Source organism: Paramisgurnus dabryanus, chromosome 13 (genome assembly GCF_030506205.2).
Source record: "Paramisgurnus dabryanus chromosome 13, PD_genome_1.1, whole genome shotgun sequence".
Lineage (NCBI taxonomy): Eukaryota > Metazoa > Chordata > Actinopteri > Cypriniformes > Cobitidae > Paramisgurnus > Paramisgurnus dabryanus.
This window is the reverse complement of record NC_133349.1, coordinates 22031721-22057792: the sequence shown is the minus strand read 5'-3', so window position 1 is coordinate 22057792 and position 26072 is coordinate 22031721. Positions and strand designations below refer to the sequence as shown.

Genomic DNA, 26072 nt, shown 5'->3' with positions numbered 1-26072 from the left:
GTCCAATACTTTATTTTTTTAAAGTTAGTTAATGGTTAAGGGAAAATGAAAACATCCAAAGCCATGTCATGTCCTTGATCCGACTGGATGTGCATGGAATGAGACTGACTGAATTCCTAAAATTCCCTTTGATGACTTGAAATGAAGGAATGTAAACACATGCAACTGAGAGATTTGCCACAGCGTCAGGCACAAGACAAGAAAAACTGGTTTCTTGTAGTTCCACGTGCACACAATATAGTTTAAACATTACTATAGAGAAGAATAGAAAAAAGCATGTGATCATGATGTCACAAATAACACGCTGGCAGCATACACTTTATGTATTCACTGATATTTTAATATCCAAATATCACATTACTGTAAGAAAAGTTCAAACAACCTGGTTTTGACTATTTACTATTTAAAGTTTTGACTTGTGATAAGTTGACTAAACTTATAAAAACAAGTTGATGTTGTAAATTAAATTAAGTTAAACTAACATAAAAATGCTTGTTTATATGACATCATTTTTTTATAGTGCTTATTTGCAGGATGTGAGGATGGTTTCACGAATGAATCGCGAATGAAGTTAGCGGTATTGTATTTGGTTTTGAAAAATTCAAAAACCTTGAATAGCTTAGCAAATTTTATTCCATGGGCATTGCATTTGAAAATATCCATTGATGTCCACTGGTATAATGCAACTGATTGGTTTCCTACATGGGCACTCAGCTTTTACCCTTGAACCCATGTTTCCCTGGAGTGCACATTATAATGAGAGCTATTCATTCATTAAAACGTTCAAGAAATGCATAATTTTTTGTCTTTAATAGATTTGATTACAATAAAAAGTAATAAGTAGACGCTGCAGGCAACAAACTTCAACATCTTTTATTGATAATTTTAACCATAATTTTAAATGCTTGGGATGAAATTCTTTGCAGAGAAACTGATTCAGGAAGTTCTTTATACAACAAATCACAGAGGAGATACAAAACATTTGTGTAACGTGTTGAAGGTCACCAAATTAACATTTATATCGGTTTAGATAAGATAAACTGTAACTACCTGTTTGAACACATTGTCTTTGTAGAAGTAGTCAGTAGGAAGTGTTTTTTTAAGCGTGTGTTTGTAGCTGCTCTTATAGTTTGTCCTTGAGGATAAAGGACTACGGGGGCTCTAAGCCAATTGAGTTTCACCCGCTGTGTGGTGAACTCAAAAGTTCTGAGTAGTAATGTTTTATGCAGGAGCTTGCTGAATCCTTGACCCTGAAGTACACAATTACACTAAACCAAATGTGAGAGTTTGACACTGCATTCCAATTCATTTCTGCATTCTCTCATTCAGAAGAAGCTTTTTGTTGCTTTTTTGTCTGTTATTGTGTTATACCTTTGTCATTGTGTTTTATTCTGTTTCTTAAAGAGATAGACTATAACAACCCTAATGACAATTATTATACACTATAAAAAATCTTTTTGCACTTAAATTAAGTCTTAAAGTTGAATCAACTAGGATTTACAAGTCATTTTAACTGTAAAAACAATGTTGTATCAATTTAAATAAAGTAAGTTAATCCAACAAACAGATTTTAATTTTTACTTTTTACAGTGTATTGACTAGTGATGAGTTGCTGTACGTTATCAAATAAATTTGACATAACTTAAAGGGGCAATAAGTAGGGTTTTAAGTGTTTTATTAATCAAAATCAATGTCTTTATTCATAATTATGTCCTCGTTGGTGTCAAATGACCTCTGCCAGTGATCTGACTTTTCTTTGTAAGCTTAGAATTTCTTCTCTTTACTTACATTGAACGGGTAAGTCCAAGGAGGCTTCCATATCGTTCCGCCGTATTGATAAACTATAATAGCAGATAGGTACAAAAAGCACTTGAACACGTGAACCAGCTGCAACGGACAAGGAGATCAGCGATTACATAACGGCTACCGTAGTTGCAACACACATTTGGAAAGGGGAGGAGCTAGAAAGCATTGTTCGTTTGAATGCAAAATACAATTCCACCACTAGATGGGGGTAAATCCTACTTATTTCCCCTTTAAGCAAATTGAACTTGATTTATTAAGTAACAACAACTCAAGATAGTTCAAATGACTTGTTAATCCTAGTTGATTAAACGTAAAAAAATAAAATGCAAAAAGATTTTTTTACAGTATAGTTAGGAATTATAGCCCAGCATGTATATAAACATGCCTTTCTTATGTCTATACTGCCTGTGCATTATCAAAAATGCTGGGTTATATTCAACAGAGAGTTGGGTCTAAAATGCACAAACCCAACCCGTCGGGTTGAAATTTAATATATGCTGGGTTGTTTTACCCATAGTTGGATCAAATAAAAACTATTTTTTTGGGTTAATTTATAGGGGACATATCATAAAAATCTGACTTTTTCTATGTTTAAGTGATACAATTGGGTCCCCAGTGCTTCTATCAACCTAGAAAATGTGAAAAGGATCAACCCAGTAACTTACTTTTGATAAATTATTTTCTGCAAGCATCTGAAAAGATAGTTCATTGAATTATGGCTCCCCTTGTGATGTCAAAAGGGGATTATACTCTCCCTTAATCTGCACTATCTAACCACGGCACTGCCATAAAGCATTTTAAGGGACACGTCCAAAATGGCAAATTTTTGCTGCAACATGATCTCATGGAAATCAGTGTTATAGTCACAGAAAATTTAATTACTTCTCATAGTTTTTTCCTATTTTCAAATCATTGTCACTTGGGGTTGGGGTTAGAATCAATTTGTGTTACATTTTTAGACATCCTAACCCAAACCCCAAATCTAACATCCAACCCCAAGCGACAATGATTTGAAAATAGGAAAATACTATCAGAAAACAATACATAAAATGACACGAGAAATCCGTGGGAGTGATACGGAAAAGACATCTGTCCTCCCGTTACGGAAAAAGCTGAATTCCGTGACATGGAGACGGATAAAGTGATCAAATTTTCCGTGACTATAACACAGATTTTTGTGAGATCAGGTTGTTAAGTTGAGTTGAAGTTTATTTGCCATTTGTACTAGTACAGCCATGCAGGTACATAAGAATTTTTGTAGCAGAGTCAACATTAAAGGAAAACAATACAAAGTCAACATAAAAGAACAGCTAACAGACTGCACACAATAAATAAACTGCATACAATAAATAGACCGCACACAGTAAATAGACTACACACAATAAATAGACTACGCACAATAAATAGACTACGCACAATAAATAGACTACACACAATAAATAGACTCTTAAAAAATACAGTCACGAAAAACAGCACAAACCTGTATCTATCAACTCACACAGTAAAAATTATCACTATAATTATCACTATGTTTTTGCTCACACCTGCAAAGTGGCAACTTTAACATGCTATAATAAATTATCTATATATTTTGAACAAAAACTTTGCATATGTACTCTAGGGACACCCATGATTTATCTTTAGTCATGTGAAATGTCCCCTTTAACCCAACGATTGGGTTTGTCCCTTTCTGAAATAACCCAGAATTTTTTAGAGGGTACTAATATGTATTTGCTGTAAAGTTGCTATGCTAAAATGCAGAATTGGTGCGACAGAGTGACTCAGTGAGTAGCACTGTTGCCTCACACTAAGGTCCCTGGTTCGAGCTCCAGCAAGGTCAGGTGGTCTTTCTGTGTGAAGTTTGCATGTTCTCCCTGTGTCAGGGTGGGTTTACTTTTGGCGCTTTTCCATTGCATAGTACCCCACGGTTTAGTTTAGTTTGGGTCGGGTCAGCTCACCTCACTTTGGTGTGGTTAGCTTTTCCATTGAGTTTGGTATCACTTTGTAGTGGGAGGGATTATAGGCGTGTCGTTATATTTGCGCTGCATAATGCTGTGACAACATACAAGTGAGAGCACCGTTGTACATTCCCATACATTCATTTATTTATCAGTCCGCCACAAAATTCAAATTGGCCACCACAAATAGATGTTTGCTCATCGCGTTTATCACTACCTCGGTCTCACATGACAATTTCTGTTCAAACACCGGTGGCGTCATTCCACGGCGCTCCGTTGAGCCTCATTGAAGTTGCATTTAAGCATATATGCGAACGTGCGCGTCGCGAATGTTCCGCCACAAACTGCAAGATTGGAAAAAACTGTTATGGTGTCCCTGATTCTCAACCTGCGGATGTTTTTCATCGCTAAAAGGGAGTTTGGGAACTTAGCAAAGCACAGAAGACAACATGTTTCCTTGAGACAGCAAGCTAGCACTAAGGTAAAGCTAATATTTACATTATAGCGATGACGCTTCTCTCAGACCAATCATTGACCTACAGTGTTTTCGCGTCACGTTTGGTATCAGCTCGGGTCGCTTGGAACCCCAACCGAGGTGGTACGAAAAAAGTATCGGGTACTACGTACTGCACCCAATGGAAAAGCTCCCAAAAGTAAGCTGACCCGACCCAAACTAAACTAAACCGTGGGGTACTATGCAATGGAAAAGCGCCATTTGGGTACTCTATTTTTCTTCTACAGGTTAGGTGAATTGGAGATGCCAAATTGCCCCTCCCCGTGTGTCTGGATTAACTTGTGTATGAATTAACCAGTTTTTGCCATTAATATATTCATGCTGGAATGTATAATACATATAAAGTGTATTCATTGTTTAGAAATGTGTGACATGTCTGATTTACTTCCTGTGTTAACTAAGGGTGTTTTCACACCTGTGTTTGTTTGAGCCCTCCAAACGCCCTCGGAGCAGTTCAGTGTGTATATTGGCGCTTTTCCATTGCATAGTACCCCACGGTTTAGTTTAGTTTGGGTCGGGTCAGCTTACTTTTGGGAGCTTTTCCATTGGGTGCAGTACGTAGTACCCGATACTTTTTTTCGTACCACCTCGGTTGGGGTTCCAAGCGACCCGAGCTGATACCAAACGTGACGCGAAAACACTGTAGGTCACTGATTGGTCTGAGAGAATCATCACTGCAGCGTCATCGCTATAATGTAGATTAGCTTTACCTGTGCTAGGGTAGCTTGCGCTGTTTCGAGAAAACATGTTGTCATCTGTGCTCTGCTATAAGTTTCCAAACTCCCTTTAAGCGATGAAAACATCCACAGGTTTAGAATCAGTGACACCATAACAGTTTTTTCCAGACTTTCAGTTTGTGGCGGAACAATCGCAACTTTAATGATGCTCAGCGGAGCGCCGTCGACTGACGCCACGGGTGTTTGAAAAGAAACTGTCATGTGAGACAGAGGTAGTGATAAACGTGAATGTAGTTGTGCAAACATCTATTTGTGGTGGCCAATTTTAATTTTGTGGCAGACTGAGAAATAATAAATGTATGTGGCCCGGGGACCTCATTGATTTCACATATCAAAAAGAAATCGAACCACAAAAGAACCCAAAGCGAACCGTACTCAGACCCCCTCTAGACGTGGTCTGAGTTCGGTTCACTTTTGGGTCCTTTTAGGGGGGTCTGAGATAACTTGCTTTGTTCACATATACACCATGAACTGCTCCCAGAGCGTTTGGAGGGCTCAAACAAACTAGGTGTAAAAACACCCTCAGACCACATCCAGCGGTGGTTTGAGTTCAGTTCGCTTTTGGGTCTTTTGTGGTTCGATTTATTTTTGGCATGTGAAAACAATGAGGTCTCATTCCGGACTTCGTGTGTTGCTTGGACTTCTATCAAAATCAACTGCTGCACAGAAAGGTCTTAGTTCTTATGAAGTTGTGTTGTGCACAAGAAAGGGTCTGAGATCATTTCAGTTCTGAAAAAGGACTTGGTCCTCTTTTGAGTCTACTACAGTAACGCCATAAGGTCACATTCGGCTAGTTCCTCTTCTGGTTCACTTTAAGTGAACTTGGTTTGGTTCTTTAAAATGAACTATATGTGAAACCCCCCTTAAATTCATAATAACACAGTAAGAAAGTCAACATCCAGATGTTATGCTCTTCAGAGCCGTATGGGCTATACCCTGACTTGTGTGTAAACTTGATTTATGATGAAACTGTTTATGAGTACTAGCACTTGTGATTACTCACTTTTTGACACTCATCTTTTTCCTGATGGGATAGATCACCCTCAAAATCAATCTTAAAAATGTTCATGTGGAGTTTTAATGAAATAATATGCAGGTGGTATGTCTCCCCACAGTATGTTTTAACCTTGCTGATGTCATGCCAAATAGCCAAACAGCACATTTTGATCTTTAACTTCTTCTCAGGTAATTGTGAAATACCTTTAGTATTGTGAAATATTAGGCTGTCATACAGTACTGTACTGAACTGGAATAATTAAACTAAAGTTTGACTGAGATACTTTGCAATTATACAGTCTCTTTATTGCACCTTATCAGCAGGTTCATGTGTAACTCCCTTCACTCGCTGGTTCATTGCCCTGCCATAAACATAGCAGAAATCATCTGACATTGCAATAAGATAGTATGCAAATGTGAGGTGAATAGATTTCCTCAGTCAGGACAGCTGTCAGCGTGATGTGGTTTTGCGTAGGGGTTTCCTGCTTTCGCTTTTGACTGGCTAAGGCCCAGTAAACATGTTTGATGGAAAATGTACTTTAAGAAATGTTTCGTCTGAATAACTCATAGTGAGTATATAGGCTATGTAAAGTATATGGACAAACCAAAATGTCATGCAATACAAAGACATTTCAAAGGATTTTAATTTCTATTCAAGCATAATAATGCACAAAGGGAGTCATATGATATGGAGGAACTTGACTGACCTGCTGCAAAGGTCAACAGAAAAAGCCTTTTACAAACTGCTGTAATTATAAGATTTGTATTCTCAGGAATTACTGGAATAGCCAAACCCATTTATATGAAGAGAGTGGCCAAATACTATAACTTAACAAATTATGTCAACTTATCACAAGTCAAAACTTAAAATAGTAGGTTGAATTGGCTTGCAAAACCAAGTTGTTTAAACTTTATGCTGCATTTTAGTTCAGATATTCACAAAATGTTCTTCCCCTCTTTTTTGTTCTAGTGAAGTACATGCGGGAAGCCACCCCATATGTGAAAAAAGGGTCACCGGTATCTGAGATTGGCTGGGAGACCCCTCCACCCGAGTCTCCACGTCTCGGCAGCCCTCATTCTGATATCCCCAGCCCTCTCTCGCTATCATTACAGGGCGACCGCAGATACATCCCGCTCAAAATGTGCTACATCACCCGCAGCATGACTGTCCCAGACCCAGAAAACAGGTACAGCTCATGCATTCATTCAAATATTTTTCTTTTATAAACTTTAGGGCATTTTTTTGTGAGCAAGGGCTACCAAAATGGATAAAACAACCTGGGGGCTAATTTACTTATTAATTTTATTTTACTGACTTGTTGATATGTTTTAATATTGTTTAAAGTATTAACGTACATAAAAGAAGCCAAGCTAATATACAAATATGTAATAAATAAATATGCTTTTGCGGGCAACTCGCAGACTCCGTGCGGGCAACCGGGTGCCCGCGGGCACTATGTGGGAGACCACTGCTTTAGGGAGCTGGTTATGTTTTTGCCCTTCTGTAGTGCTTGTTATAGATGGGTGCAGGAACTGTTTTAGACAATCTCTTTGTTAACAGTAAGGGGTCTCATTATTCATTTGGTGAATGTGACAGCCCTGTTAATGCACTCGGCACAACAGATGCTTTATGCTGGTCTCTGACTCTGTCTTTACACACGTTTGATGTCTAAAGAGTGGTGGCGTCCTCGGTTTTCAATGGATGAACCTTCTTGCTTTCACTTAGAAGTGATGGAGGACGACATCAAAGTCCATGTCAACAATGGCTTCAAAGTATGTTTCAAACTATTCTTCCAGAACGCTTGAGGTGGGCCCTTACCAAAACCCATGCTCCCTGGGTGCCCCATATCAGTCAGAACAAGATATTGAGATCCAATGTAGAAGTTGAATCATTAATATTCATATATTAATGACAACATGTACTGTATCATTCAGCAAAATGAGTCCTGATACAGTATACACTCACGTAAAGGATTATTAGGAACACCTGTTCAATTTCTCATTAATGCAATTATCTAATCAACCAATAACATGGCAGTTGCTTCAATGCATTAGGGGTGTGGTCCTGGTCAAGACAATCTCCTGAACTCCAAACTGAATGTCAGAATGGGAAAGAAAGGTGATTTAAACAATTTTGAGCATGGCATGGTTGTTGGTGCCAGACGGGCCAGTCTGAGTATTTCACAATCTGCTCAGTTACTGGGATTTTCACGCACAACCATTTATAGGGTTTACAAAGAATGCTGTGAAAAGGGAAAAACATCCACTATACAGCAGTCCTGTGGGTGAAAATGCCTTGTTGATGCTAGAGGTCAGAGGAGAATGGGCCAACTGATTCAAGCTGATACAAGAGCAACTTTGACTGAAATAACCACTCCTTACAACCGAGGTATGCAGCAAAGCATTTGTGAAGCCACAACACGCACAACCTTGAGGCAGATGGGCTATAACAGAAGAAGACCCAAACGGGTACCACTCATCTCCACTTCAAATGGGAAAAGAGGCTACAATTTGCACAAGCTCACCAAAATTGGACAGTTGAAGACTGGAAAAATTTTGCCTGGTTTGATGAGTCTCGATTTCTGTTGAGATGTCAGATAGTAGAGTCAGACTTTGGCGTAAACAGAATGAGAACATGGATCCATCATGCCGTGGTGGTGTAATGGTGTGGGGGATGTTTTCTTGGCACACTGTAGGCCCCTTAGTGCCAATTGGGCATCGTTTAAATGCCACGGCCTACCTGAGCATTGTTTCTGAGCATGTCCATCCCTTTATGACCACCATGTACCCATCCTCTGATGGCTACTTCCAGCAGGATAATGCACCATGTCACAAAGCTCGAATAATTTCAAAATGGTTTCTTGAGCATGACAATGAGTTCACTGTACTAAAATGGCCCCCACAGTCACCAGATCTCAACCCAATAGAGCATCTTTGGGATGTGGTGGAATGTGAGCTTCATGCTCTGGATGTGCATCCCACAAATCTCCATCAACTGCAAGATGCTATCCTATCAATATGGGCCAACATTTCTAGGGATGCACCGAATCCAGGATTCGGATTCGGCCGAATACTGGGCTTTTTGACGGGGTTCGGGTTCAGCCAAATCTTAGATTTTTTTTCCACCGAACCGAACCCTAAGCTTGCGTTACGTTACGCTGGTCGACGTCACGCGGCCGTTGATTACACACATCAGGTGCTGACGTGGAGATAAGCGTTTTTTTCCGGTGAGCTTTAGGGGCGTTTCACATTTCATGGACGCACCTGGAAAAACTACCGCATCGCTTTCATTGTGCTTTGCAGTCGGGCTATCAAAATGCATCCCCGCCCGGCTATCTTGACTTATAGGGAGGAAAAATATATTTAAATGCTTATGTATTCTCTCACAGATTAGGATGGGTAATTGTGGTGTATGAAATTCAGGCATTGGGTATTTAAATTGCGTTTGAGCGCGCGCTCGAGTTTTACTTTCACTTTCGCGATCGGGCGAAGCCGCAGTACAGGAAGCAATCCGTACTGATTTGTCATGGATTTGTTGTGCAAATCCTCCAACTTCATCCTGTCAGTCATTACTATGATCATGTAAGAAAATAAAATCTCTCGCAGCAAGCTTTAAAGTGATATAGATTGTACGGGCAGTGAAGAGAGTGACTCTGTGCAGATTCGCTCTTAAAGCGACGTAGCCCCTGTTTTTCTGATCGAAAAAATAATCCAATCTCTAACTGGATGATCCAAACTGTGAGTTTTGTGACCCACTGAACCACTTTTAAATGGTGAGTATATCTGGTGTGGGGATGAGCAGGAACAGTTGGTTTACATGGAAATCCAGTTTTTTTGTTTGTTAAAAAACCAACAGCATCAAAACAACAACAAGAATAGCAGATTAAACATTGTGGTTAGAGGACCTATTGGCTTTGTATTGGCAAAATTTGATTTAGAAATTTTGTAATGGAATAAAGATGCGAGTAGGATTCGGTATTCGGATTCCCAAAAAATCTGGATGCGGTGCATCCCTAAACATTTCTAAAGAATGCTTTCAGCACTTTGTTGAATCAATACCACGTAGAATTAAGGCAGTTCTGATGGCGAAAGGGGGCCAAACACAGTATTAGTATGGTGTTCCTAATAATCCTTTAGGTGAGTGTATACATAAAAAGTAGAAAGCAGGTCCACATTTATATTAAACGAGTCATCTTAGTTGTGTTGTTCGAGCATTTTTTTATGTGCATTTTTGCTTGATGTTATTTTCGCAGTATATTGTGACAATTCTGTGGTTTGTCAGATTAACCATAACATTACACAGGAAGTGTATCAAAAGGTGATGTACCAGCGTTGAGCTATGTGATGAATATGTCACATGCCTTTTGAAAACTGTAAGATATCTGCCATGGTGCACATTTTGTATTTATGCATTTTGTGGACACTTCTATCGAATGCTTTCTGCATCTTATTTCTCTTTCTCTAGTTAATCCAATTGTCTATGCAGATTGAGACTATCTAAAACGGCCATTCCCAAACTGTGGTCCGCGGACCACTAGTGGTCCGTGAGGGTACTGCAGGTGGTCCGTGTAAAGGCAAAATAAAATATAAAAGAATATATTTTATTAAGAAAAATATATTTTTTCAAGAATATGTTTTAAGAATATGTTGTACTGATGTGATGACTATTTATAGTTTTAGTGCTAGTAAGCCTATTTAGAAGTGCAGATAAATTCAGGACTTTGTGTAGACATATTTTATTATGAGTATTATGAGGTGGTCCGCGAAAATTCTTTAATACAAATAGTGGTCCACACACACAAAAAGTTTGAAAACCCCTGATCTAAAACATCTCAGCCCAGACTGCATTATTGGTCCGGCACAGGTAGGCTGCTGTAGTCTGAGAGAGAGAGACTGATAGGTAGACAGTCGGATAAAAAACTGACTGTCTGTCAGGAGATCTCTGCAGGCTGGCTGCCAGGTTGTCAGCCTCTCTGTTTTCAATTTACACCTATTGTCTCTCATATCTAATAGTCCATCCATCACCGTGGCTGTCTTGCAGAGGTCTATCAACACTGCAGACATTCACGACTTACCTCAGATGCCATACTGTCAGAGGGTTCCTGCCATATTCTTACATAAAATCCATCAGAAATAAATGTATACCCCCTGCCCCCTTTTTGTTGTTTTGGCTCCATTAGACTGTAAGGAGTTCTGATGGACCAGAGTGGAAATGTAAGGGAAATGTTTGTGTTAGAGATGAGTGGATGTGATGGTTTGAGCTACAAGATGTGTCTATATATGTTGATCCTTCTCTTGTTGGTTGTAGTTTTGTGATTAGAGAGAATCTGACCACAAAAGGCACTGAAATTCACTTGCTTACTAAACTTCCTAAATCAGGCACAGGCATCTCCATTAGTCGCGTAATTCTCTCGGTTTTGGCCTTAAAGGGAAAACTCTTTGGGTCTCATCCAGAAGGCATTTTTCTCAAATCTACTGCAAACAAAGCAGCTTCATCTGGGCTCTGTCTCCACCCACCTCAGCCCCAACTTTCTGTCTTCATGAAAGTCTATTTTTACCAACCGAGAGCACCTGAAAATGATTTTGTGGATTGTAAGGTTAAGATTACTGCTGGAGATGATGTATGAGTGCAGCATTTATCACTGTAAACTTCATGTAGCTGAAGTGATGTATGGCTGGTGTGTAACCCAGCACATCTGATATTCTGGTGTTTAATGTTGACTCGAGAGCACCTTTTTTTAATGGACTTAGACTTGTTTTTGCCAGCATTTATGTGGATGATCGCTAAGAAAGATTAAGGGTTTTGAATGTCATCACACTATGTGTATAATTTACTAGATTTAGTATTCTTTATTATAAGAAACAATTATTATGCTTTGCATTTGTTACTTAATCCCCCTGTTAAACATACAAAACAGCATAATGATATGGAGTTCGAATGCAAAACCCTGTAAGGGGGCATGAACACCAAAGCCTTTAAACGCGGCTGGAAACGGTAGGAGGATGCCGACTGTAGGCGCTTGCAAGCATTTTTTAGCTGAGCGCTTTGGTTGCTGTGTGATACTTCTGCTTTGTTTATCAGTCGATGAACGATGTGCCAGTTTGTTGTTGTGATATTTGTCCTGCCCCTCCTCCACTGTGATTGGACAGCCATGTGAGAAGTGACATTTACGAGCGTTTTACCCAAAGTTGAACATTTATCAACTCTTGGCTAGGGCTGTGACGGTTAACATAAAAACCGCACAACTGGGGTGGTGAGGTGAAGTGGGACCCGCTGTGGTGTTCACATCCCAAAAAAGAAAAATTTAAATTACAATCTTGCACAGCAAGACAAGTTTGTGTGAATGCAAATGGTGAGCAGACTCCGAGTAAGTGTGCTATTTGCAAGGGCAGGCAGCTGATATCAGTGATGACCCGTTGCTTGGGGGCGAAACAATTAGGCAAGATATTCTCTCTTGGTCAATCAGTACACCATCAAAATGCGTTTTCAGTGTGTCTGGAAACATTATAACCCCAAAAAGATTTCTCAATTGAATCAAGTGTTGTTTTATGGATGGTATTGGCACATTGGCACACATCCCGTGGGTGATCCAGGGCTGGGCTTGAGCACCCACCGAAGTGGCCAAGCACATGTGCTCATTTGTTTCACATTTCGGGTCTAAAACCACGCCGCTTTCCTTTCTTTTCAAAACACAGCAGAAAAAGAAACGGGCACCTGTGAACACGCACGTTTGTTAAGCCTATATCAGGGGTTCTCAAAGTTTACATTCAAAGGTCCAAATCTGAATTCCCATAATTTTCATAGGTCCGGAAAAACTTTATGTAAATCATTTGTGTATATAACAAATCAACACACATAGTTTGGGAAAAACATAAGTGTATTTTGCATTTAAATTTTTAAATAAACACAAGAAATATGCCAAAAGTAACCAGGTGCAAAATACAGAGCAACCTAATTAGAGAAATCTCACAGTTTGTTCTCCATCAGATGCATAAACCATGGCAAAAAAAGTGGTTGGTAGCCAGAGACACTGACCAAAATTAGGGGTGCACCTATAAATTGGCTTATGAATCTTGCTACGCTTCTCAATGAATTACGGTGAACTGCCGCTACATCCAAAAGCCAGGGGGCGCTCTTGGGCAGAAACTTAATATGTGCTGCAGACGAAGAACAAGACACACGCAGCTCCAGGAAATGTCTTAAGGATATATTTATATTGCTGTTCTTCAAACCTTTTCAGGTATTTTCATGATAATAAAGAATATGTATAAGATTAGGTTTGACGAGTGTTGCTTTTTTAAATGCATGTTTTAAACGACTCAAACCAATAGTGATTTCAGATTGATAAGGACTTACTGATCAAAAGCCGTAGTACATGAAGTAGCTGTGCATAATATCTGGGTGTGATTGCTACAGCGTCACACAGGAAATTTTTAAATAACTCGTTTTATTTTCGGACCAGGAATACTCTTAAATCTAAAAAGAAAAAAAAACTAAACGAATGGTTTACAAGTTTAATATGCATTTGTAAAATAGCAAATGCACACATTTAATCAATCAGATAGAAATTAATGCACTTCTAATATGAAGTGGACGCGGGTCCGGATCAAGTTGCCGTCGGGTCCGGATCCGGACCGGAGTCCGGAGTTTGAGAACCCCTGGCCTATATGCTTCAATATGCACATACGCACATGCACACATGCGCGCCCACACACACATTCTATAATCAACGCAGTGAATTGGTGAATTATCTGGCGGTAAAATACTGCCACCGTCACAGCCCTATTCTTGGCACTTATTGCCAAAAAACGCAGAGTACCAACGCTCAGCGCAGACAAAACCCGCCAGCGTTAACGCTTTGGTGTGCAGGCTACCTAAGTGCATCTGACATGTTTTCTTGTAAATTAGCATTTTTTATCAGGCTCTTGTGTTAAGGTTCAGTAATTTGACTTTGATGGCAATGAAAAGGTTATTAGTCAGTAACTAAAATTCCTTATTTTCACAAAAGGTCATTTGAGTGGTTTTGAAGTCTTTTGCTGCAAAACCCTTTAGGTGCATGAAAGCTTTTTTACAAAAACCTCCGCTTCTTTCATTGGACAAGACAGAAAACAGTTGCAAAATCACTGAAGATGCAACTAGAAACATTGCAAATAATAAAAAAGTCATAATTTAAAGGCGCTCTAAGCGAATCTGTGTGACGTCACTTCTTTTTGACGTTCGAAGTGTTGTCAAACAAAAGTTGTGTAGCTAACTCCTCCCCTCCCCTTCCCTTCCGTGCTTTCTGAACGAGTCATGAACGTGCCCAACCCCCACTCCCAAATCCTTCTTGTCGTTTATTGGCTGGAACACTTTGTTATATTTTGTGGTGGTAAGTTTGACCACTTTGTTTTTGTTGCAGTTTGCGGAGCCTGGGCTGTCTACAGAGACCGCGTTTTTTTACAGTGTGTTCAGGGGACAGCCAGCTAGCAGATAGTGAGGAGATGTTTAATGTATTAAACCAAAAAATGTTTTATGGCCTAAGCGCACCTTTAAAAAGTTGAAATGAAGAAACTGAAGCACACATTAGGGGGCGCTGTAATGCATGTGGCTGCCACATTCTGGTTGAATTCAGGTCCTGTACTCACAAGGGACCCCAAGTTTAAACGTGATCTACGGTCGTTTTACATTTGTCTTTCGTGCATTTTGAGGACTCTGCTCGACGTGGCGTTTAATAGCATTAATTCTGCCAACAAACCTGTATTTCTGAATGGCCTGACACTGGGATTCAGTGGATTTGAAGCAAAATTATAAACATATGTACCAATAGCATTCGGTTAATTTTATCTTACTTTGGACTGAAGTGGCATTTAGTGGCTTTTGCATCTGAGCTCCTCATATTTTAAGGTATTCCCTTAAAGGGCCCGCTCACCCACAAATCTTGTCTGTTCCTCACAGAATAAAAATATAGCAAAAAAGACTTAATTTAATTGTCAGTCTCAGTAACTTTCATTGTATTTTAACTGCACTCGAACCACCAGTATTCTGTGTTTGAAAACCTGTGGATGGATCATTTAAAGGAACACTCCACTTTTTTGAAAATATGCTCATTTTCCAGCTCCCCTAGAGTTAAACATTTGATTCTTACAGTTTTGGAGCTACCACTTTTAGCATAGCTTAGCATATATCATTGAATCTGATTAGACCATTAGCATCACGCTCAAAAATAACCAAAGAGTTTTGATAGTTTTCCTATTTAAAACTTGACTCTTCTGTAGTTACACCGTGTACTAAGAACGACAGAACATTAAAAATTGCAATTTTCTAGGCAGATATGGCTAGGAACTATACTCTCATTCTGGCGTAGTAATCAAGGAATTTGGTTCCGTACCATGGCTGCAGCAGGCGCAATGATATTACGCAGCACCCGAAAATAGTCACCTGCTATTGAAAGATACTAAAGGGACTATTTTCGGGTGCTGCGTAATATCTTTGCGCCTCATGCAGCCATGTAACGCTGAATAGATTCCAAAATGTTTAACTTTAGGGAAGCTGGAAAATGAGCATATTTTCAAAAAAATTGAAGTGTCCTTCAAAATTATAAGTTTATAAAAATAAACCACAAAAGCTGATTTGTCCTCCTTGTCTTTTCTTCTGTGTTTCAGACAGTTGGAGCTGCACTCCCCAGACGCTAAACACACAATAGTCATGCGGTATAAAGACACAGGTACAGCCCAGACCTGGTTCACCCTGATGCAGTCCACTATCACAAACCTCACCAGCAAAGTCATCGCAGAACTCAGAGAACCCGGCGTCGCTGGGAGCCGTGAGATCCGATACCTCGGTTGGCTGGCGGAAAAGGTGCAAACGCGTACACTTTAATGGCTGTGCTTAAAAATGTGATTCACTTACAGTGTACAGTACAAGTGATAGGAGTTGTTGTTGCTTTAAAAACTGTTGGACATACAGTATAAACACTTTGGCCCTTTATTAAACAGCTTGCAGCAGGAATATTTCTAGAGGAACAAACACCAGCTCAGCTCGATATTTTTTTTCTGGCAATGCAAGAAACTGCATCATCTTACTTAAACATTGAATGACGTTAAATACCTTCTGCAGGTCATTTGGATAACTTTCTCCATATGGCTAGAAGGTAGCTGGACCTACAAGGAATGACATCTTAGCATTAACTCAAGGTCTTTGCTTTGATGTTGGATAGTGTTCCTCAGTATATTGTTCCTGTGATGATCAGAACCTTGTGGCTCTATAAAGACCTCATACAATTACAGTACACGTAATGCAGATGAAGATTAAAACGTATAGTTAAAATATTTATTAGGAAGGTCTTTCTCAGTGTACTATACATGCTCCACTAGAGTCTTTTGTGTGCGTTTCATACATGTGCAGGTATGAACAAAATCAAATGTTTGTCAGATATTGAATATACCGTAGCAAGTTTGGTCGCTGCTATTACTATGAACAGGTCAAAATGCAATGTTCAATATGGTTGTTTTTCCAGTGCTGAGTGCCCAGAGTTGAAAAATGTTTTGAAACGCTTAACTTATCAATGTCACTTTTTACTCGACTGTCCAATCATGTGGAGGAGGGGGCGGAACCAATACCACAACAAGCAACTGGCGCATTGTACAACGACTGATAAAGAGAACAGAAATTTTATAGCAACCAAAGCAAGCTAATGAAAACGCTGGCAGGAGTTAGCATTCGCCTAGTCTTTTCAGCTGCATTTAAACTCTTTGGTGTACATGCCCCCTAAGAGAAACATCTCGAACGTTCTCCAAATCTATACATACAGTTCCTCTAAAGAGGTTTTTCTCAGAAATTGTAGTGACTGTACTGTAGCGATTGATGGAGGGTGACTTTGCTCGGCAGGTTTTTCCTCCCTATTAAATCCTCTTTCATCGGCGTCTCATTAGCTGAGTACTGGCAGCCCTGGCTAATAGAGGTCCGCAGCAATGGCACGGCTGTGGGCAGACCCATCTCAGCCTGCCCTTTAATGAGAGCTCCCTTGAACCAGCTCCTATTACCAACCTGCCGGACTCTTGATGAATAATTATACCATAGGAAGAAACCCAGTCTGCCGAATGCCCACAGACGGCAGTTAAATTTCCTCGTGCGACAGCCTTAGATTATAACAAGGGCGTGTTTGTGGTTGCGCATCTGCTTCTGATGCACGCTGACCCGTTCTCCTTTTAGACAAACTGACCCCGTGAAGAGCAGCCCTATGATTTGTAAAGATTTAAGCGGTCTGTCAGACAACCTACAAAGCACCGAGGATTCATCTGTCAGAGAAAAGAACCTCAACAGTAAATCACACTCGGACTAAACTTGATTTGGAAAACTTTCTGGACTGTAACTTAATCGCAAAGCAGGTTTAGCTCTGAACTCTTTAAAGTCAATGTGAAATGCTGTTTGCAACCAATGGAAATTTATGGAAGTGTCTGCAGTGTATGTAACTTTTTCTAGCTGTGCAAAGTTCTTTTTAAAAATCTTTATATTGTAATCTGATGGGAAATGTCATGAAAAATTATGCATGTTAATTGGTCAAGGCTGGGCATGGTTTAAGGCAGATGAGAAGGAAGTTATTTCAGATGTGCAAATGTGCAGAGCAGTTATTACATTACGAAGACAAACAGTTCTTTCAGAATAATTTGCTCAGATGAATCTTTCACAATAAGAACAGGAATGTGCATTTATTAAGGAAATGGGGTTTATTTTGAGTCCATGTTAACATCAAAGTGTTTACGTGGTTGCTGACAAATGTCTCTTAGTTAGCATAATGTTGAAGTATGAGGGCTTTTAATCCAAACCAGGTGTTCACTGTAGGCTTTGAAAGGGGAATTCTGTTAAAAAAAAAATATATCGCCTGGCAGTGAACTTTAAGCTTTATCATTTTACAGGTATTATTTATGCTGTAACAGCAACTTTACACACTTCCTAAGGTAAAAAAAAATGGGATCAGGAAGAACATGACCTTTAAGAGACTTTAGCCTGGATTTCACAGACAGAGTCACATATTATATACATTTGCCTCTGGACATGGGAGCTCATTTTGCTGATGCATCAGTTAAACGCTCGAGAAGCAGGATGGTTCAAGATGATGCTTTTTTAAGACGTACATCCTTGTGGTTTACCACTTTCAAAAGGGTTAATTTAGAAATCTTTCAAATGAATGAATTAATGAGCACTTTACTGGTAAAAGCAGCTGGGCAAATTCAGTTTACACTGCGGTTAGTCACGTTTGCTAGTGGTTGTTGGTTTAAATTAACTGTCTTGCAGAGAAAGAGGAAAATTTAGGACTGGAAATAACAGGGCATGTAAAGACCATACCAGAGTTGCTCAGTATGTGTGTGTGTGTTTCAGGTTTAGATATATTATAAGAACAAATTCACACAATTAAATGGAATAAATGTATGACAATTCACCCAAATATGACACTTTACTTATCCCCATGCCATCCCAGATGTTTATGACTGATGTTTCTTCCCTTCGGTTAACTCATTCCCCGCCAGCCATTTTTTTTTAAAGTTGCCCATCAGCATTTTTTTTGTGATTTTTAGGAAATTTTTCTTCAAAAAAGTTACAAATATATCAAATGAAAGAACAGACCCTCTGCTTTCAAACAAACAGACAAAATAGGAAAAAACTTTTATCCTATCTATATTTTTTTCTCTGCTCATAAACACTTAAATGTGTGTAATTTTCTTTAAAAAAATTTTTTTAACAAAAAGCTGAAATAATTGCATTTTTCTGAAATAATTTTGTTAGAGATCAGATTCAGAACGATTATCAAAACATACATAGAGTTTAAAATTAGTAAATAACATTTTTTGCTTCAGTTTTTTCATATATTGGGTAAATGCAGATTGCAGATTAACATAAAAATTCTTCAGAAACACATTTTGTAAGCAAATGTTTTCTCTTAATTGACGAGATAAAGAGTTAAACAAAAACAAATAATTAATAAATATTGAAATGCTCTTATATGGGGCTCCAAACATCAAACAAAAGTTGATATTCGTTTCATGAAAATAAATGTATCTCTTTGTGAGAGATTTGTTTTTTGAGCTTATTTAGCAATCAATGCAATGCATTGAGAACCAATGAGCCAATGAAGATTCTACATTATTTACATGCCATCATATTTGAACTTACTGATCTGCGTTTAGATACATAATGTGAATTAGATTAAAATATTAATATTATTTTTTTCACAAATGTATAGTTTCACTTTAAAAGGCATATATTAATCCAGTGGTTCTCAAACTGGGGTCCCTGAGATTGTGCCAGGGGGCCCCAGTTTTATGACATTTTATAAAATATATTAATATATCATAAATTTTGTGTAATTAAACCCCAGAAAAAAGGCTACTAAGTACTAACCAAAAGCACTACATTTTATAATATAATAAGTTTTGTTTAATTCAAATGTTATTTTTTAGAATGTTTTATGTCAAACATTTTTGGGGGGACTATGAAGGGCACAAGGGGGACCACCATACACAATGGGGGGGCTGCACACCGAAAAAGTTTGAGAACCACTGTATCCACTGGAGTAATTTTGATTACTTTAATGATGGATGGATGTGTTTTTTGGAATTTCACCATGCTGCCCCTTAAATAATAATATAACATACTGTTTATTAGAAGTCAAACACATCTGGGATGGCATGAGGGTGAGTAAATTATGAGACAATTTTCAGATTTTGGTAAACTACTCTAATAAACTTCCCATAAATGTTTTTAAAAAATGTTAAATGTCCTACAAATGTTTTAAAAATGTTAAAATGTCAAAAGGTTTGTTAATGCTCAGACTGTACTGAAAAGACCAGCAAAAACCAGCCTAAACTGGTTGGCTGGTTTTAGCTGGTCTTCCAGCATGGTTTTAGCTGGTTAAACTAGTGTAGCAGGCTGGTTTTAGTGGGGTTTTGGAAACGTTTTTGAGCTGGTGCTATCTGGTCAGGCTGAAAGACCAGCTTAAACATCTTTGCAAGGCTTAGAGGACCAGCTTAAAACAGCTTCTTCCATTTTAAACCAGCTAAGACGAGCCAACCATCTTAGCCAAGCTGGCAAGGCTTCCAACCTGGTCAAGCTGGTTTTAACTAGTCTTTTCAGTAGGGTTTGGGGATAGAAATATCATTATCTCACCATATAAACAGTAGTATCAATGTGTGTTTGTCTGTGTGTTTCAGTCTGAAAGCGACAGGCAGCACTGGAAGCAGGTGCTGGTGGTTTTGACAGAGAAAGACCTGCTGCTGTTTGACAGTATGCCCCGCATGAGAGAGCACTGGCTCAGCCCCGCACACGCCTACCCTCTCCTCGCTACACGGTATACAAGAACACACACAGACTCACAGTATCAATGCTAACTTTGACTTCCTCTTTCATATAAACACACAGCCACACACTGTTGAACACGCATGCATTTTGCAGTGCATGCATTGCAAGTTGGTAGTGCTGACCAAATAGGGCCAGTTGGAAAAAAACTGTGTAAAAGCGCTACGGCTATAAAACGAAACGCCTCTTGAAGCTGGATGGGGTGGCAGCTATAACTACGAGGATAAGCCAAGTTTAACTGGACTCCAGCCCAAATCTCACTCGAGGGCTGATAGTGCAGTTATCAGAGGCTCAGCTGGCACGTATTTGTGTTTTGTTGACCCTAAGAATAGCCTGAAGTAGAGCCACACTTTTTGGCAAAAATCGTAGAACTTTATTTTGGCTATTTTGGTTTAACCATTTTATTCCTTCTTCCAAAGGAAGACACTTACTTTTTTGTCTTTGAACCCTTGCATGAAGCCCTTGCATTGTCTTTGAACCCTTCCACACACAGGACAGATCTTTAAAAGCTGTTTTTAAAGGATACATTCACTAAACATTATTATTCTTTTAATTATTTGTATACCTCATGTGTCCACCAGTTTTAGCTGGTCTGCCAGTCTAGATTTAGCTGGTATGGCAGGCTGGTTTTAGAGGTCTTCTTTAGCTGGTCTTCTAGCCTGGTCAAGCTTGTGGGTCAGCTGGTCTTCCATCCTGACCAGCTAACCCACATGGCCAAAACCCCTATAAAACCAGCCTGTTACACCAGCTTAACTTCCTAAAACCAGGCTGGGAGGCCAGGCAGCCAACCATCTTATGCTGGTTTAAGCTGGTCCTTTCAGTAGGGTATGGAGTGTTTTTCCATAAATCATATCGGTTTCCAAACCATGACAGTTCCTAATCTATCATAACTTGTATAACAATGACTGTCCACTTTATACGTCATTGTGTGTTTTATTTGTCAACGTAAATTCGTTGAAATATGTAAAATGTTGAAATCTTGTACCGAATGGATCTACAGCAGTGGTCACCAACCCTGTTCCTGGAGATCTGCCCTCATGCCTACTTTAAATCCAGCCTGTTGGGTAACCATGAAAAAGCTTGATGAGCAGGTTCAGTTGTGTTTGATTAGGGTTGGGTGAACTCTACAGTAAAGTAGATTTCCAGAACAGGGTTGGTGACCACTGATCTAGAGTAATGTAGTTACTAAAATCTTTTATTGCATTGAGTGGAGAGATAACTTTTCTCTTTTTGATTTGTGACATATGTAGGTCAGTGTTAATTTGTAGTCTCAATAGTCTTTATGCGAAAATCACTCATCATGAGTTTCTAATGCAGGCTGGTGCACTCTGGCCCTGATAAGGGTTCACCACAGCCTGGCGGTGAGTTGTGCTTCGCCACACGAACCGGAACCAGACTTGGTATCGAAGCCCACGTCTTTAGAGCGGAGACCTGCAAGGATCTGTCAATCTGGACCAGGCACATAGTCACTGGCTGCCATGGATCTGCTGAGATGATCAAAGAGGTCACCACCAGTAAGTGTAATGGTTCATGTACATCAGGTCAATTCTTAAATGTGTGAGATCTTATGTGTGACCTTGTCTTTAAAATCCAAGGTAAAGTCGAATCTAATTATGAGATTAGGAGCATCAAAGTTTGATTTCACATTGATTTAAATCTCTGACATAACCTTACTCAATATTAAAGATATCAAGGTTATATTTTAACGAAAATGCTGTTTACATTATATAGGATGATTTTATATAGAAAACAGTAAATAACAAAAAAAAAATACTTTAGGTGGTTTGCACAGATTGGGTCACATATTTGTGTCCACCCTAAAAAACATCTCATCTATTTTCAGAAAATGTGAAAATCTGACTTTTCAAGCCAATATTAGTTGCTTGGCTGTTTTTGTTCTTTTAACCCCTTAAAATTCCTGAAAAAGGCTAAAAAATGCTTAAAAAGGACACAAATTGTACCTGAATTTCAGCTTTCCAAAGATATGTGACATGTTTAGCTTTTTGTTTTTGACTCGTTGTATTTGATGGACTTTTCTGTCAAATAATGCAATGTCCCTCCCCATGGTAAACTGAAATGTTAAGGTTAATATTATACATGAAGAGCTCAGATGCAAAAACCGCTAAACACCACCTCCTTAAAAATGACATAATGATATTAACCGAATACTTTCATCATGTATTATACATTCATGAAATACCTTAGCTTTAAATCCGGTTAATACCGGCCTCAGGACATTCAGAAACACTGCTTTCTTGGCAGAATCGTTGACCAAAAGAGTTTTACAGAATATATTAGAATAATAACCCATTTTTTTACCCTTTTTTTTCCAGAAAGGACAATGAAGAGTGCACTTAAAGGAATATTCCATTTTCTTAAAAGAAAAATCCAGATAATTTACTCACCACCATGTCATCCAAAATGTAGATGTCTTTCTTTGTTCAGTCGAGAAGAAATTATGTTTTTTGAGGCAAACATTGCAGGATTTTTCTCATTTTAATGGACTTTAATAGACACCAACAATTAACACTTAACTCAACACTTAACAGTTTTTTTCAAGGGAGTTTCAAAGGACTCCCAAACGAGGCATAAGGGTCTTATCTAGCGAAACGATTGTCATTTTTGACAATAAAAATAACAAATATACACTTTTAAAACACAACTTCTCGTCTAGATCCGGTCCAGCGCGACCTAACGTAAATGCGTAGTGACGTAGGGAGGTCACGTGTTACATATATTAAACGCACATTTGCGGACCATTGTAAACGATAAACTGACACAAAGACATTAATTAGTATCATTCGACATACAGCAACGTAGAAACGGTCCTCGTTCTCAACACTTGTAAACACTGGGGCGGAGTTTCGCGTTCGTCCTCTGTGACCTCTTGACGTCATGACGTATTGCGTGGGGTCACGTTGGCGCATCACGACCGGATCTAAACGAGAATGTGTGTTTTAAAAGTGTATATTTGTTATTTTTATTGTCAAAAATGACAATCGTTTTGCTAGATAAGACCCTTATGCCTCGTTTGGGATAGTTTATAGTCCTTTAAAACTCTGTTGAAAAAAACTGTTACGTGTTGATTTAAGTGTTAATTGTTGGTCTCTATTAAAGTCCATTCAAATAAGAAAAATCCTGCAATGTTTTCCTCAAAAAACATAATTTCTTCTCAACTGAACAAAGAAAGACATCAACATTTTGGATGACATGGTGGTGAGTAAATATCTGGATTTTTCTTTTAAGAAAATGGAATATTCCTTTAAGGGGTTTTGCAGCAAAAGACAGTCAGATTTGTAAAACACCAATGAAATGACTAAAGTGACACTTTGTGAAAATAAAGCATTTCAGTTACTGACTAATAACATTAAAGTTAAATGACTTAACCTAAACATAAGAGCCTGATTAAAAAAAGAAATCAGACGAACTTAAAGGATTTTGCATCTGAGCTCTTCATATGTAGGCTATTAATATAAAAACGAGAGATTTTTGTGTGCTTGACTGCTTTCATGCCAAGATAAATAAAGCTCAGCTCTGTGGTCTCCTGGAAAGCTGAACGGAGAAGTTCTTTGCTCCTTGTAGTATTTCTGAGTTTTGGATGAGTTTGTGTGTTATCCATACTGAAGACATTAAAGTAAAGCGTGTATTTTTAGAATGGAATGCTATGACAGAGTTCCTGTGTGGCCCCAATGCAACAGGCGAGGGGCACGGAGCAAACCATTGTGGGAATTGAAGCTCTCAGGCGATCCCTGAGCCCAGACTGATAGGAAATTATCTGCAGTTGTTGGACTGCACGTCGTCCTCTAGAGAGATTACTGCTCCTTATTTGGGTATCTCACAGTTTTCCCCTTCTGTTTCCTTGAGCTGCCAAATAATCAGAAGTTTCACAGCTCTGAGATCAGATTTCAAGAATTTTCATTTCACCTACAAAGCTGGATGGGGATTAAACTGAATAAGTCGTCAAATTAATTCTATTGTTATGAGTTGAGCACATTAACAGCCCTGGAAGATGTAACAAATAAAAATAGACCGGCCTTGATACAACGTGCTTAAGCTCTAATTGATACATCTGGGAGAACAGAATAATTGCTTTCAGTTTGTATTAAAGAGCAACATGCATTTCACAACAAAGCAGACCGTTTTAACGCTGTGCATAGCAGATCAGACCAAATGTGAAATATTTGTAAAACATTAGTTGTGGCTCTTCCATATTTGGGATTTTATGGGAAAAGCACATTTGGCAGCTGATATTTTATTACCTGTATGTTTCGAATCAATCTCTAAAGCTGTTACAAATAAATTTGTTTTCTCATTTGTGGGTCTTGTAAAAACTGTATGATGTCATTGCTACACTGCAAAAATCCTGTTATAAAACAAAATAGTCTGAACACCAATAACCTGGCACATTAATAACCTGCTACATAAAACATTAACAGAAACTCCCCAAGGCAAAATGAGTGCTGAAAACATATTACTGCCCTTCTTCTGTTATCCTACCCTATCATTAAATAGATTTACAGCGCTGTCTATTTGTCTAATGTGGTGGATCGCTATATCTAATTTCACCACAAATATGAACATTTAAAAGGACTTTTCATGGGTATATTAACCATTATATATGCATTATAATTGTATAATTACAAGCTATTAATACTTTTCTTTTTATTGTAGGTTATTTTATTGTTGGATTTGTGCCGTTTTTAACATTTTCGTTTGTTTGCAGTACACCACAACTGCACTGAATCCACTATTTACACAAATTTGGTGTTGGACTGCTTGTGAAAGATGGTAGATAGCAGAGCGAGAAATGTTTCGAAATCACGTACGCAAGTGATATTTTCAATCTCATCACGTATGACACTTTAAAGAGTCGATGAGAGGACTTTGTGGTGTGTTTGGGATATTGTTAAAGGTGATGAAACATGATCAATAGCCTACAGTAACTCCATTATTGCAAAGCTATTGTGATTTAAGTGACCAAACCTGAACATTCCTATGCTGGAGCACTTGCAGCTAAAGTGAAAGGAAGGCACCATTGTGACAAACTGGTGGGAAAGCCTCCTGAAGATCAAACCTTACTGATGTGGATAGGGTTACATGGGAACAGTTTTCTGAAATCCCCAAACCTCCCTCAAAGTGAGTCGTTGGGTATTTCATATCAGATTTATTCAGTATTTGCAGTTAAAATGCATTAAGATTGCTGTCATAATCGAATCCTCTGTTAAAGACCCACAATGTGAAAGGGCAACACTAACATTGCAATTATCAGTCAGAGAGCGATTCAGAGAGCTTGGAGGGAACGGCATAAGTGGATTTGGCACGTTCACAATAGACACAGTATACAGTAGGTGTCCGCAGATCCTTTGGTACTTGTGGAAGAATGATACTGGATACACGAAGTGCTGTGATGAATTGAACGAAACTTTGGAAGTATTGAGCTGAGAATACTGGCGATGAATAACATATCAATTATCAGATGTATCAAAGGACAGTTTCCTCTCTGATGGATTTCATTTACACCTCACTTGAACATGACCTCTCGCTGACGGTTTCATTTATTTCGATTGCTTTGAATTTGAGAAATGTGTTATGTAACCTTCATGTTTATTCATTTATTTGTACCTTGTAGATATTTGTATTCCTTACACATCTCTACATTTATTGCTTTATTCATCTTTTAATTGAAACAACCTTGAAGACAAGAAAGGTTTATGGGACTGTGCGTGTGT

At 38.7% G+C, this 26072-nt stretch overlaps 1 protein-coding gene across 2 annotated transcripts in view; it reads left to right on the top strand.

Moving 5' to 3' along the window:
• sntb1 (syntrophin, basic 1) overlaps positions 1-26072 on the top strand; it is a 31268-nt gene that overhangs the window by 3550 nt on the left and 1646 nt on the right. For both annotated transcript variants that reach the window (XM_065261269.2, XM_065261268.2), the window contains exons 2-5: positions 6982-7198; positions 15654-15849; positions 20199-20335; positions 21661-21857. In XM_065261269.2, coding sequence (XP_065117341.1) covers positions 6982-7198; positions 15654-15849; positions 20199-20335; positions 21661-21857 — 747 coding nt within the window. The remainder of the gene's footprint in view (positions 1-6981; positions 7199-15653; positions 15850-20198; positions 20336-21660; positions 21858-26072) is intronic.